General features: G+C 39.3%; 1 protein-coding gene across 4 annotated transcripts in view; it reads right to left on the bottom strand.

The window, feature by feature from the left end:
- Positions 1-11,445, bottom strand: part of SEPTIN8 (septin 8) — a gene marked incomplete at its 3' end in the record, with an annotated part of 50,884 nt that continues 39,439 nt past the window's right edge. For 2 of the 4 annotated variants that reach the window (XM_083720262.1, XM_083720263.1), the window contains exon 10: positions 5,191-8,923. In XM_083720262.1, coding sequence (XP_083576388.1) covers positions 8,920-8,923 — 4 coding nt within the window. Of the gene's footprint in view, positions 899-5,190; positions 11,345-11,445 lie in introns of those variants that run through there. The other 2 variants (XM_083720261.1, XR_014559704.1) reach the window with 2 other exon arrangements.

Genomic DNA, 11,445 nt, shown 5'->3' with positions numbered 1-11,445 from the left:
TTTCCACATGCTTCCTGGCTCCTCTTCCCCTCCCCAATCAGTTGTCCTTTTAAAATGGTTTCAGAATCGAGTTCAATTTATTATTTGCAGATAGGAAAAGATTGGAGGCACTCCAGCCATTTCCTGTAACAATAAACAGATGTAAATACAGAAGTAAGGAGGGAGAAGAAAATGGGTCAAGGAGGAGCCTCCCTCTATCAAATTAGGCACCTTTTAGGAAACTAGTGAGTGACTTTCCTTCCATAGAAAATACCTTGACAATACATTTTATATAGGGGAAACCTCTGCAAAATAGTTAGCGCTAAAAGATTCTAAATTTCACGGGAAGGTTAGGGATAGTTAAAATTTGGTATTTTAAGCCCCAATTTGAAATACATTGGGCTGTTATTATTAGTCCCACAAAAGCAAGTTATAAGGAGTGGGACTTTTGTCTATGAAGCATAATTAGGACACACTGTTACTTTACAGACCCAAAGCCAAATTTATAGACAAACATATCAAGCTCCCATTTACAACGGCAGTTTAAAGCAGCATCTATTTCATGCTGAACACATGCCAAGTTGTTCAGTCTGCCACTGGAAAACTTTTGTTTGGGGTTCTTTCACCCATCATGTAAGAAGATTAGTTCTTTGGTTTTAGTGCATGCCATGCATTTAGCTGGAATTAACAATTTATGGTTGAATTATCAGATGTCTACTTAATCAAGAAACCTGGTCAAGGCAATGTTGTCCAAATCACTTCTCGCTTTGGAATCTCTTCTGTGCAATACATTGCAAGCATAAAAAAAGTAGAAGCACCAATTAAATTTCTTCTGCATGAGGTGTTTTGGCCTTAATAAATCTTCTAATTTACATATCTTCCTGATGTTATGGAGCGCGAACTGGGAAGACTAAAGAAGCTACAGAAAGAACAAGAGAGAATCAGTGTTTAGCTTGCAGGTTCACTCAGTTACATCAAGTGTATAGCATGAAACCACATGGTTGCAACTCAAGGAAATATAGAAGTCCAGGTATATGCATGGAAATTTCTACCGTCTTGTTTAAAGAAGAGGGCTATTTAACCCTGCTGCTGAACTTTTAAGAGAGATATGTAGTCACTATCATTCTAGACAGATAAAATATAAAAGAAAAGTGTACGCAGCTAGATATATTGAAGTTTGATAGTACAGCAACAGCTAAGCCATACTGCATCCCACACTTAGCAACTTTCAAATGCAAAAAAATACTTTCATAAGTAACCTGCTCCCAATGATTCAAACAGACTTAAAAAGAAAGAAGAGGACAGACAGCAAATACAACTAAAGAAACTAAATAAAGCTTGCGGATCAATATTGCCACCCGGAATCCTAGATCAGCCTCTGGGCTGTCAGTGCCCCATCAGGCAGCTAGGTGTGTAAGCCTCCATTTTAATTTCCCAACATGATACAGCACTGGGCACTCTGGGAAATTAAAATGGCAGCAGCTGCTGCTACTGTCACTACCGCCGCCACCACAGCCAAGAAAGCCTGAGGGGTTCATCAGTATAATAGGCATGATATCAGAATGCACTTTGCCCCCCCAAATCTGGAAGCAGCCTTGAGCAACTCTGTTGAACCCTTGATGGACACATTTGGCCATGATCTGGTTTCAACCTGCGAAGCTTATTGCTTATCTGCCCTTCCCCCAGTTCTTGTCACTCGTTGGAATATAGCATAAGGAGAGTCCAAAAGAAGCCAACTGGCTCATTTATTTCTCCTCGCCTAACTACACATACAAAGTCTATATGCAAAACCATTAATTTGCTTTTACTGTTTCCATTAAAGACGGAAGGATCCATGGCCTGACGGATAACTTTAGCAGACTGTAACCAACTATTTGACCTTTCTGCCTGTTTTTGTCCTCACTCGCCTCAAGATGTTCCTGCCTCTTAAAAGATCAAGCCATGCCCAAGTCACTCCAATATTTAAGACACCATGGTAAGACTTAAGAAGGCAAGCCCCATAGCTAAACTCTTGAGACATTACATTGTAAAAATAAGCAAAAGGTGACAAGTGTGGGGAGGTGCACTGTGCATTTTGGAACCCTATGAGATCAAGGTTCCTACACACGCAGGAAGCTGCCACGGATATGGAAGGAAACCTGCTTCACACCATCCTCCTTCATGGTTGAGGAGGGGGCAAAGTTAACATGCTTGCCCTTTCTTCCCCACCCCCCAAATGTGTATTCCTTATACTGAATTGCAATACCTGTAGCAACTGTGATGCTTCAGGAAGCCATTCAAAGTTCAGTTACTCATGCTATCATTGTAAAAAGACATTACTTAAGAACGGGGGGTTGAATGAATGAATGAATTAATTAATTTATTACGGTCATAGACCAGAAAAAACAACGATAGTTTACAAGGGGAGTAATGGTGTCAATTAAAAATTGTAAAATTATACATAAAAGCAATACACATATGCACACACGCACACACGCACACACGCAGTACAATATATGTATAGACTTAAAAAAATGAGGGGGCTTGTCCAGGGGTCAGGTCTTTTACTTTTTTACAGCTAAAGCCCTCCGCTTGATCGCAGCCGCAGAAAATTTGGCCACTTTCAGTGTTACTTCTGGGTTTTTATCTCCTAGTAGGATTTTCAGCCGCTGAGATTCAGATCGACCTGGAAATTTCTGAACGATAGGGGAAATAAACAGTGACCTGATATCCCCGTAGAGGTCGCAGTGTAGCAACACATGTGAAACCGTTTCCACCTCTTTCAGACCACATGGGCAGACTCGTTCAGCATAGGGTTTGCCCACGTATCTGCCCTTTAGTAAGGCAGATGGCAGTACATCAAATCTGGTAAGGGTAAACGCCCGCCTGTATTTTGCGATTTGTAAATCCAGCAAATATGGTGTTAGATTGAACCCTTTTCCATAATCTTGGATGGCTGGATATTTATCTATCTTGCTCATATGGTCCTGAAGCTCTACATCTCCTATTCGCTGGCTCACCATCCTTTTAGCCTTTTCAAAACCTGAGGCTATAAGTTCTTGTGGGGAAAGCCCCAGGCCCTTCAATTTTTCATAGAGCAACAATCTCCATTTAGACTGGAACGGGTCTAATAGAGTCAATGGAGCCACTCCCACTGGGAAAAATATGAGTTTTAGCCAGAAGTGAATCTTCAGGATCCATATCCTGGCATTGATAGGGAGTTGACCTACCTCCAGCCTAATGGCTGTGTTGGAAACACAGGTAGGTAACCCTAGTAGGGAGCGGTAAAATTTAGTTTGTACAGATTCCAGGGACTTGAGTTTTTGACAGTTAAATATCTGGGTGCCATACATCAGTTGTGGAAGTATTTTTGCGACAAAGACCTGGGAGGCAGCAGGAACATATTGACCTCCTTTTCTATAGAAGAATCTTATGATAGCTCTGGAAGATCTTTGCGCATTTGCCATGGAATTCTTAATCTGATGGCACCAGGATCCCTTCTCATCAAAGATTATTCCAAGATATCTAAAGGATGTTACTTGCTCAATAGGTTGGTTATTAATTTTCCATTTGTGTCGGAGTTTTCTCTTGGAGAACACCATAATTTTTGATTTAGTGTAATTTATTATTAGGTGTTCAGCTTCGCAATACTCTGTAAGAGCTCGTAAAAGTTTTCTTAGACCCACACAAGAGAAGGAAATAAGTGCCGCATCATCTGCGTACAAAAGGACTGGGATTGGTATATTATTTAGGTTTGGGGGATGAGTACTTGCATCCTCCATCTTTCTGACTAAGGAGTTTATGTAGAAATTAAATAGAATAGGGGCAAGAACACAGCCTTGCTTGACACCATGGAAACTTTGGATTTCCTTTGATAGGTTCCCATAGCGGTCACATCTAACACGGATCCGAGTGTTTTCATGTAGTCTACGGATAAGAAGCAAAAGACGTCTGTCGATGTTTGTGGCACTTAATTTTTCCCAAAGTCTGTGCCGGGGTATCAAATCGAAAGCTGATTTGAAATCTATAAAGGCTACATAGAGGGAGCCTCCTTTCTTTGAGGTGTATTTCTCCACTAGATGTTGCAATACCAGTCCTTGGTCTAAAGTTGATCTATGTGCCCTGAAACCAGCCTGGGCTTCCTTAAGGATGTGCTCCCATTCCAGCCAGTCCGCAAACTTTTCACGTAAGTGAGTTGCGTAAAGTTTGCTAATAATGCTTATTACTTAAGAACACTTCTATGCCTGTTCTAGAGATGTATTTTTCAGGGGCTGTGAATGAAGTGTGAAATCTCTTGGACCTGTACAAAGTGCATGCATCTCCCACTATAACTTGAAGCAGTTGATAGAAAACGGATTATCACTACTCAGCATTCATTTGAGTGGGCCTGCCCTGCGTACAGCTCAGGCCCTTTTAAAGTGAAAGAAGGAAACACCATCTGGTGGACTATATTGGATTCCCTAGTTTCCAGGTACAGTATTTTCACCCCCTGTTGGTCACATTTTTATTAGCTGGCTCATTGTGAAGAAGCAGATTTCATGCAAGCATCCTCACTTGTTCTGCCCCAACAACTGCAAATTTGAAATTCTACTACTTTAGTTCCTTTTACCTGTAAAGGAAAGGCCTCTTCAGATTCTCTACCTTGGCACCTTTATGTTGCCAATACATTCCATAATTCAGAGTTAAAACTATTATGTGAAGTCAATGCTGATAATACATGACAATGCAACTTCCTTAAACTTCTAACCAGATTATTCCTTGCACACGCCATGCACATTAGGCACTTTGCCTCATGTCCAGGCCAAACATCATCCCCCTTAGATTTGACCAGAAGTGAAGCCTTGTGTTTCTTTTGAGCAAGTTTAGCCTTATAGCTTTATGCTGTGCCATCTTGTCAATTCTGTAAAGAGCAAGGTGCCAGAGCAGGGTAACAAATGTGTGAACCTGCTCCACCCTTAGGAGCAAAATGATATATAAGTATGTAATATCACCCAATGCAACTGTTTAAAAACCCAGACAAACCCTAATTCCAAGTGTTTGTGTATGTAAAATGGTCTGGACCCACCGAGATCAGTGAAATTATGGTTTCATCCCATCAGTTTAAGGAGATGATAGAGCAGAGTTTTACATGCAAACTGCATTTGTTAAATTATTCCCCCCACCCCCATTATACTGGTCTAATTGATATAGGTTGAAAGGAATATATATATATCAAAATAAAAAGACCAGAACTCAAAATAAAATGTAACATTTAATAAAAAGAAAGAAGTACAAAGGAAACTGAAACTGAAAAAGGAAACTGAAAAAGTAAAAGCTTAAAAAAACTTGTAAAACAAAAATGAGAGTGACATGTTAGCAATTCATGAAATCAGTTCCATAGGTTTTCCTGTTGCCTCCTTGTAAGTTTCATTCAGTACGATCTTCCAGGTGGAAATAACTGCTTTGCTCCAATCAAAATATGCAAACTACAAAATGAATAGTCATCTAAAATATGCAAGCTTGAAAACGGAAAAATATGCATGTTCACTGGAAAGTGGTCTTTCCATTCGTCAAACTACATACAGAACGGAGAGATCTGAACAGATTGTTGTCTTCCTGTTTCTCTTACCTCACACATAAGAGGTGAATCTTCAAGCTTAGTTTTAAGAATTAATTTAAGATTAGTGTCACATTGTAATAACCAGGAACTTATTAAATAAGAAATAACATATAGAACCTACTATATGCAATTTGGTCTCATACAAAAAATGCAAAGTCAAGTACTATCCCAGCTGAGAAAAATGATACTGGTTTCTACTGGGGAAGACTATTGCAGAAAGTTTAACAAAGAGACTGAGGCCAGCAAACATTGAGGCCAGTATTTCACTAAAAATGACAAAATGGTCAGCACAACATAAAGGTACAATCACACAAACATACATACATACATACATATATATATATAAAATTGTATTTAATATATTGTTACATACATTCTGAATGTCTTCATCAGAAATATATTGCCATTATGGCCATGTGTCTACATGTTTTATCTTTTCATTATTGCTACCACTTTTTCATAAACTTTCAAATAGGGCTGAAACAAAGTGATTCCCAGAAAGCCAATCAGAAAGAAAATATTTGCATAGATGATCTTGCTGCCTTATGCAACTGCTGGAAAACTTACCATGCTATATTAGTTTGCATATCTGATTTAAAAACCACACCTTTATTCCACCTTTATTCCACAACCCTGCAGCCTTGTTCATATTAATTAATTTCCAGGCTCATGTGAAATCTTGTTTTTCACACAAGCATGGTTTGCTTTTGCAACTTTAACCGATCATGTGTCAGGATTGTCACTGTGTACATAATGCAGCATATTTGATCCTGTGCACAACCATTCCCCCTTCCCTACTATTTTGAAAGGTAATATTTTAGAAAATATATTTAGCTTAATAGAGGCACAGCCTTTTTATTTATTAAATTCAGATTACTACAAACGCCTTAAAAATGGTTAACTATCCACTATACCACCATTAGGTGGGTCTGCTATTAAACAGTACCAGTATAATTTTTTCATGAGGTTTTTTTTTTTACAATTATCAAGTAATACTGTAACATATTTTTCAATATATTCAGACATTGTCCTTTTAAGAGAAAAACAAACAACCAAACAAACAAAAGACAGGGTTTCAGTATCTGAGTATGTGTAATGGGCTTCTGTGGGAAAAGATGAGGAACCTTAGACCCGGACTATAGCTAAATGCTACTTTGAGACAAGCAAGAAAAGATGCCTTTTGCTCTTTTAAAAATTAAAAACGGGCTATGCTACAGCACTGAAGAGAACTGAAGTGGAAGGTTAAATTAATTCCATAGCAAAAAAGAGATGTGAACTGTCACTTAACATTACACAGAGACGGGGGGAGATGGTGGTGGGGAACTGTGTGACCCCTGGCTTGTCCATGTCTCCCTGTGGGTGACAGGTGCATCCCAGGTTTGCACAATACAGCGAAAAGAACTGGCAGGAGACTCCCAGGCTGTGTACACATTATTGGCTTAAAACGCAAGGTGGTTGTTCTTTTTCACTGTGTTTCAAAACTGCATTTGCATGCTGTTGTACACATCAGCATGGCTTGGTATATTGTTCCTACCTGAATGTTCCCACCTGAGGTTGGAGACAGGAAAGGGATACTTTTACCCAATGAGCAGTTCTCAGCTCAGATTGAAGCTGGCTTGGTGGGGCTGGGGTGGGCAGGAATAAAAATGCAGTCTTCCACAAGGAGCTACAGGCTGCAGCTAACTTTGTCATCCGTGGCTTCCCAAACCAGTGGTGGGAGCCCACTGAATGCAGAGGAAACAGGAGTGTGTACACAAGCCTTAGTAAGTCTTCCATCCTCCCATCTGTACTTCTCTACACAAACAAGCTCTTACAGCTAGCCGTGAATATGGGTTTTCTCATCAAAGCTTATGGAAAAGAATAAAATGTGATGTTCAACAACATTGTGGAAGTTCATAGATGACCTGAGAAATCGTTGCCCTGCAGCCCAATTAGTGTTAAGTGGGCCATGCAACTCATTTTTCCTCACTACAGGGAGATCTGCTGGACATGGAACTTTGCCATTTTCACTTTTAATTCATGAAGGTGTCCAACATATATTTGCATCCCCACTCACAGCAGGCAACCCTACTGGATCTCAGGGTTGCCTGTCGGGCAGGCTGAGATGCCCTTAAAAGTTGCAGTCATTTCACAAGGCCTTGTCTCAAATGCATCCTTCCACAAAGCATGTGGCAAAAAGGCATGATACATTTGGAAAAGCAAATCATGTTAAGGAGCCCTCTTAATTTTGTCTAAAGAGTCTAAAGGGGCTTTTTTGGATTTGGTCAACTCATGTGCGTGAGCTTGGCTAAAGAATGTAAATCTGCACAAAGACATTGCCTTAAAAATATTCACATCTAGGTGTTTGCAGGATTACTTTAATTGATAGCTGCCTTCGGTTCAAGAAGTACAGGGAATTCTTTCTATCAAAGCCATTTTTACTGATTGTTTCACCACCACCATAAAAAGGAGACCATCTCCTTCCAACTACTGAAATATCCAAATCTTGGGGTTTTTTTACAGTCATTTTAGGATAGTCAAAATCAACAGGTTTAAAAAATGGGAGCAGCATTAAAGGCAGAAGTAGCATCCAGAGTGGAGATGGATGCAGAGAGTGATTTATAAACATTAACTGCAATTTTCTAGGTTCTACTTTTGATTATGGAGTTGTATTTTATTTTATTTATTATTAAAAATAATAAGTTTGAGGATGAACATCTACTCAGACAGGAGCATACACTAGTGAAAGAAAAGGAACTACTGTTTAATAAGGAGTTGCACTTCAGCAACATAATATAAATAGCAGAACAATATACAAGATGTTTGTCTTATTTAAACTGCACACTAGTGTGCACGTTATGAAGTAGAAACTGCTTTCTTCAAATAATAAATTTAAAGTGTCACTTCAAACTCGTAATGCATTCAGTTTGCAATTTCTGTTAAAAATAAAATATTGGTGATATTTAACCTAAAATAAATTTGAAAAATGAAAATAAACAGGTTCCCAACAGAAACTTTTATAAGGAACTCTTTCATCAAGATAGCATTTTTAAAAATGTATTAGATATAGTTAGGGCCATTTTATAAATAGATAGTAATTCATTGGGTTTAAAACAAATTAAACCCCTGACATTTCAGAACTAGCAATACGAGTATTTTCCACAGGGAATCTGCAAAGACAAGGCAAATGTTTTCTTAAAAACGATAACATCCTGCATAGTCACAATCCAGTCACTGAAAAATGCACCAGATGGTCAGTTTGTCTTTCATGCTGTTTCACTTGCACAATGGTATGACAGAAGGATTCACAAGGTGGAAAAGCAAGCAACTAAAACATATGAATGCACAGAGTCCGCTCCTGGCATACAAGTCTGTGTGTGAGATCAACTGAAACGAAAACATAAAAAGCAAAAATTAAACAATAGAAAATCAAACATAACGAAAACGTAAAGCAATATCAAACACAATGTTAGTGGCAAAAACGCAATGTGATCCTTTGGGACTTACATGCCACACTAAACCAAGGTCTAGTGTTCTGTGAATAAGCCTCCCCAAGCCTGTGCAAAGCATCAGGCAAGTATTCTCTTCCCTTCCTCTGTTGCGCAGCCAACAGAACTTCTGCTGAGTTTAGTTTCGATTCCAGAAAATATTGGCTTAGCATTACACATGAACCCAGTATCCTGGTTTAAATCAATCCATGTTAGTTTCCAAACAAGCCAACCTCAAACTATGGATTATGAAGCTGGCTTGTTTCACTAACCATTACTAGTTTCCAACCAGGATTGCTGGTACATACTGTATGTAATGCTAAGCTGAGTTAATGTGCAAGTTAAACTAAGCTCAGCAGAAGTCACACTCCTGGCTGGAGAAGGAGGAAAGTGATGTGAGTCTGACTCTTTGCTTGGGCTTGCGAAGGTTTGGCCACATAACATTAAACCATGGTTTAATGTTCTATGTAAACCAGACCACTCCATGATCAAAATCAAATCATTCTTGCCTTACTTTTTTAAAAAAGACAAAACAAAAAATCTAATTAATTGCACTAGAGAGAAGATTAATCAGTTTACCTGAATAACAGACCACAGGTTTTAAACTTATGAGTCATCTAGTTCAGTCTCAGGCATTTCTGTTTTTAAGATCTCTGTTAGAAGGACTTGGGTCTGTTCAAGATCCTGGATTGGCGGTGGCTGACACTGGTGTTCTAGACAGGCTATTGTGACTCACTTTAGCTCATCATATTGTAAGTCATCTTGCTCATGCTAAATAGGATAGTTACAGTGCTGCTCCATAAGATTCATACAGAAATATAAATAGACTGTTCACCAAAACTGCTGAATTCTTTTAAAAAGAAAAAGAAATAGGCACTAGTAATGTTAGATAGAACTAATCAGGATAACCAGGCATCTGTCAAGAGGATACGACATTATATTAAGCTTAACACAAGCACAAATCATCACCAACGTTCTTAATTCATGGAAGATAAAGAGGCTGAAATTTAGCATGAGTAAAGAACAAAGAAGCCACTTGTATATGAGACAGAAGCCCCTACAGCAATCTTATAGCCCAATTCTGTAACTTTTCTACAACTTGTGCTAGACATTTTAGTTTGAACTACTAGTAAGAGATGGGCAATTTATCTTACAATCGCCACCATCCACTTACCTAGGGTAAGTATGCATGGAAAAAATAGATTGCACTGTGTATTACACAGCAAATATTACATCATCTGAGACTATGTAGTTGTTGATCAGTTCTATAGCTTAGTCACACAATCATATCATTTTTAAAAGAAAGATAAAGAATATAAATCACATAAAAACACTAGGGTTCTTTCCTTGAAGTTAAATAGTTAATGCAAAACTACTAACATTCTGAGGCAAAGCAACTTGCTAGAATTTTGTAACACACATTAGCTCAGAAAGTCATTGGCTGTCAAGTTCACATCAACTTGCTTCAGGCAAGTTTTCCCCCCAACATTGCCTACACCATTTTTTGCACCCTCCCCAGCTCTGGTACACTATATGCCACTTGCAGAATGTCATCCATTCCTCTCTTTTACACTGTAGCTGCAAGGACAACAGTTCTTGTATTACACAGATCATTAAAAATCTCTTATAAAACCTGCTTTATTACTCCTAGGGCCCAAGCTGCATGCATTGTATCTGGGCAGTAATAAGCAACTAACAGAGATCACGGATCCAAGGCGGATTATATTGTCCAATGACAATATTATCATTGCAGGATTCATTCACATGGTAGAGTGATGTCACCACCACTTCCTGACAACAGTAGGAAAGAAGGATCCCCACCATGATCCTAATACAGGCAAGTTCCTTCTTTACAGATGTGACTAATCTGGCAGTGCCCTGGGTCCAGGCAGAAGTGGCTTTCATGCTACAAAGGTAACATGTGAGCCCACTCTTGGGAATAAGAATCTGGAAAAGCTGGCAGCTAGCATCAGCTGAGCATCGTCTGGGACCCTGACCTCTAACAACAGCATGAGGATATCAACGTATGTGCTAAGCAACTTCAGGTCTACAAAGGCCTTCACAACCATGACTATAATTGCACGGCGAAGAAAAATAGGACTGTGCACCCTTGCCCTGCCTCTACATCCATGCTAGCCTCTCTCCAATTCTGTCTCTGTGTTGGGGGCATGTCTGCAATGCAGGAGCCTGATGGACATGTGGGCTTTACCTGTGAGCCAGAACCCTCAGCAAACATGCACAGACAGCATTGGGAAGTGGTGGCGGTGTGGGGCAGGAGAAACCAGCACAGTGTGTCAGTCCTGCTCTCTTCCTTCACAGGCTTATTGCTGTTACAGATAGGTAGCCGTGTTGGTCTGCCATAGTCAAAACAAAAAAAATTCCTTCCAGTAGCACCTTAAAGACCAACTAAGTTAGTTCTTG

This window comes from Podarcis gaigeae (genome assembly GCF_964106915.1).
Source record: "Podarcis gaigeae genome assembly, chromosome: 2".
NCBI classification, from domain to species: Eukaryota; Metazoa; Chordata; class Lepidosauria; order Squamata; family Lacertidae; genus Podarcis; species Podarcis gaigeae.
The sequence above is the reverse complement of the archived record's forward strand: the minus strand, read 5'-3'. Positions and strand labels throughout refer to the sequence as shown.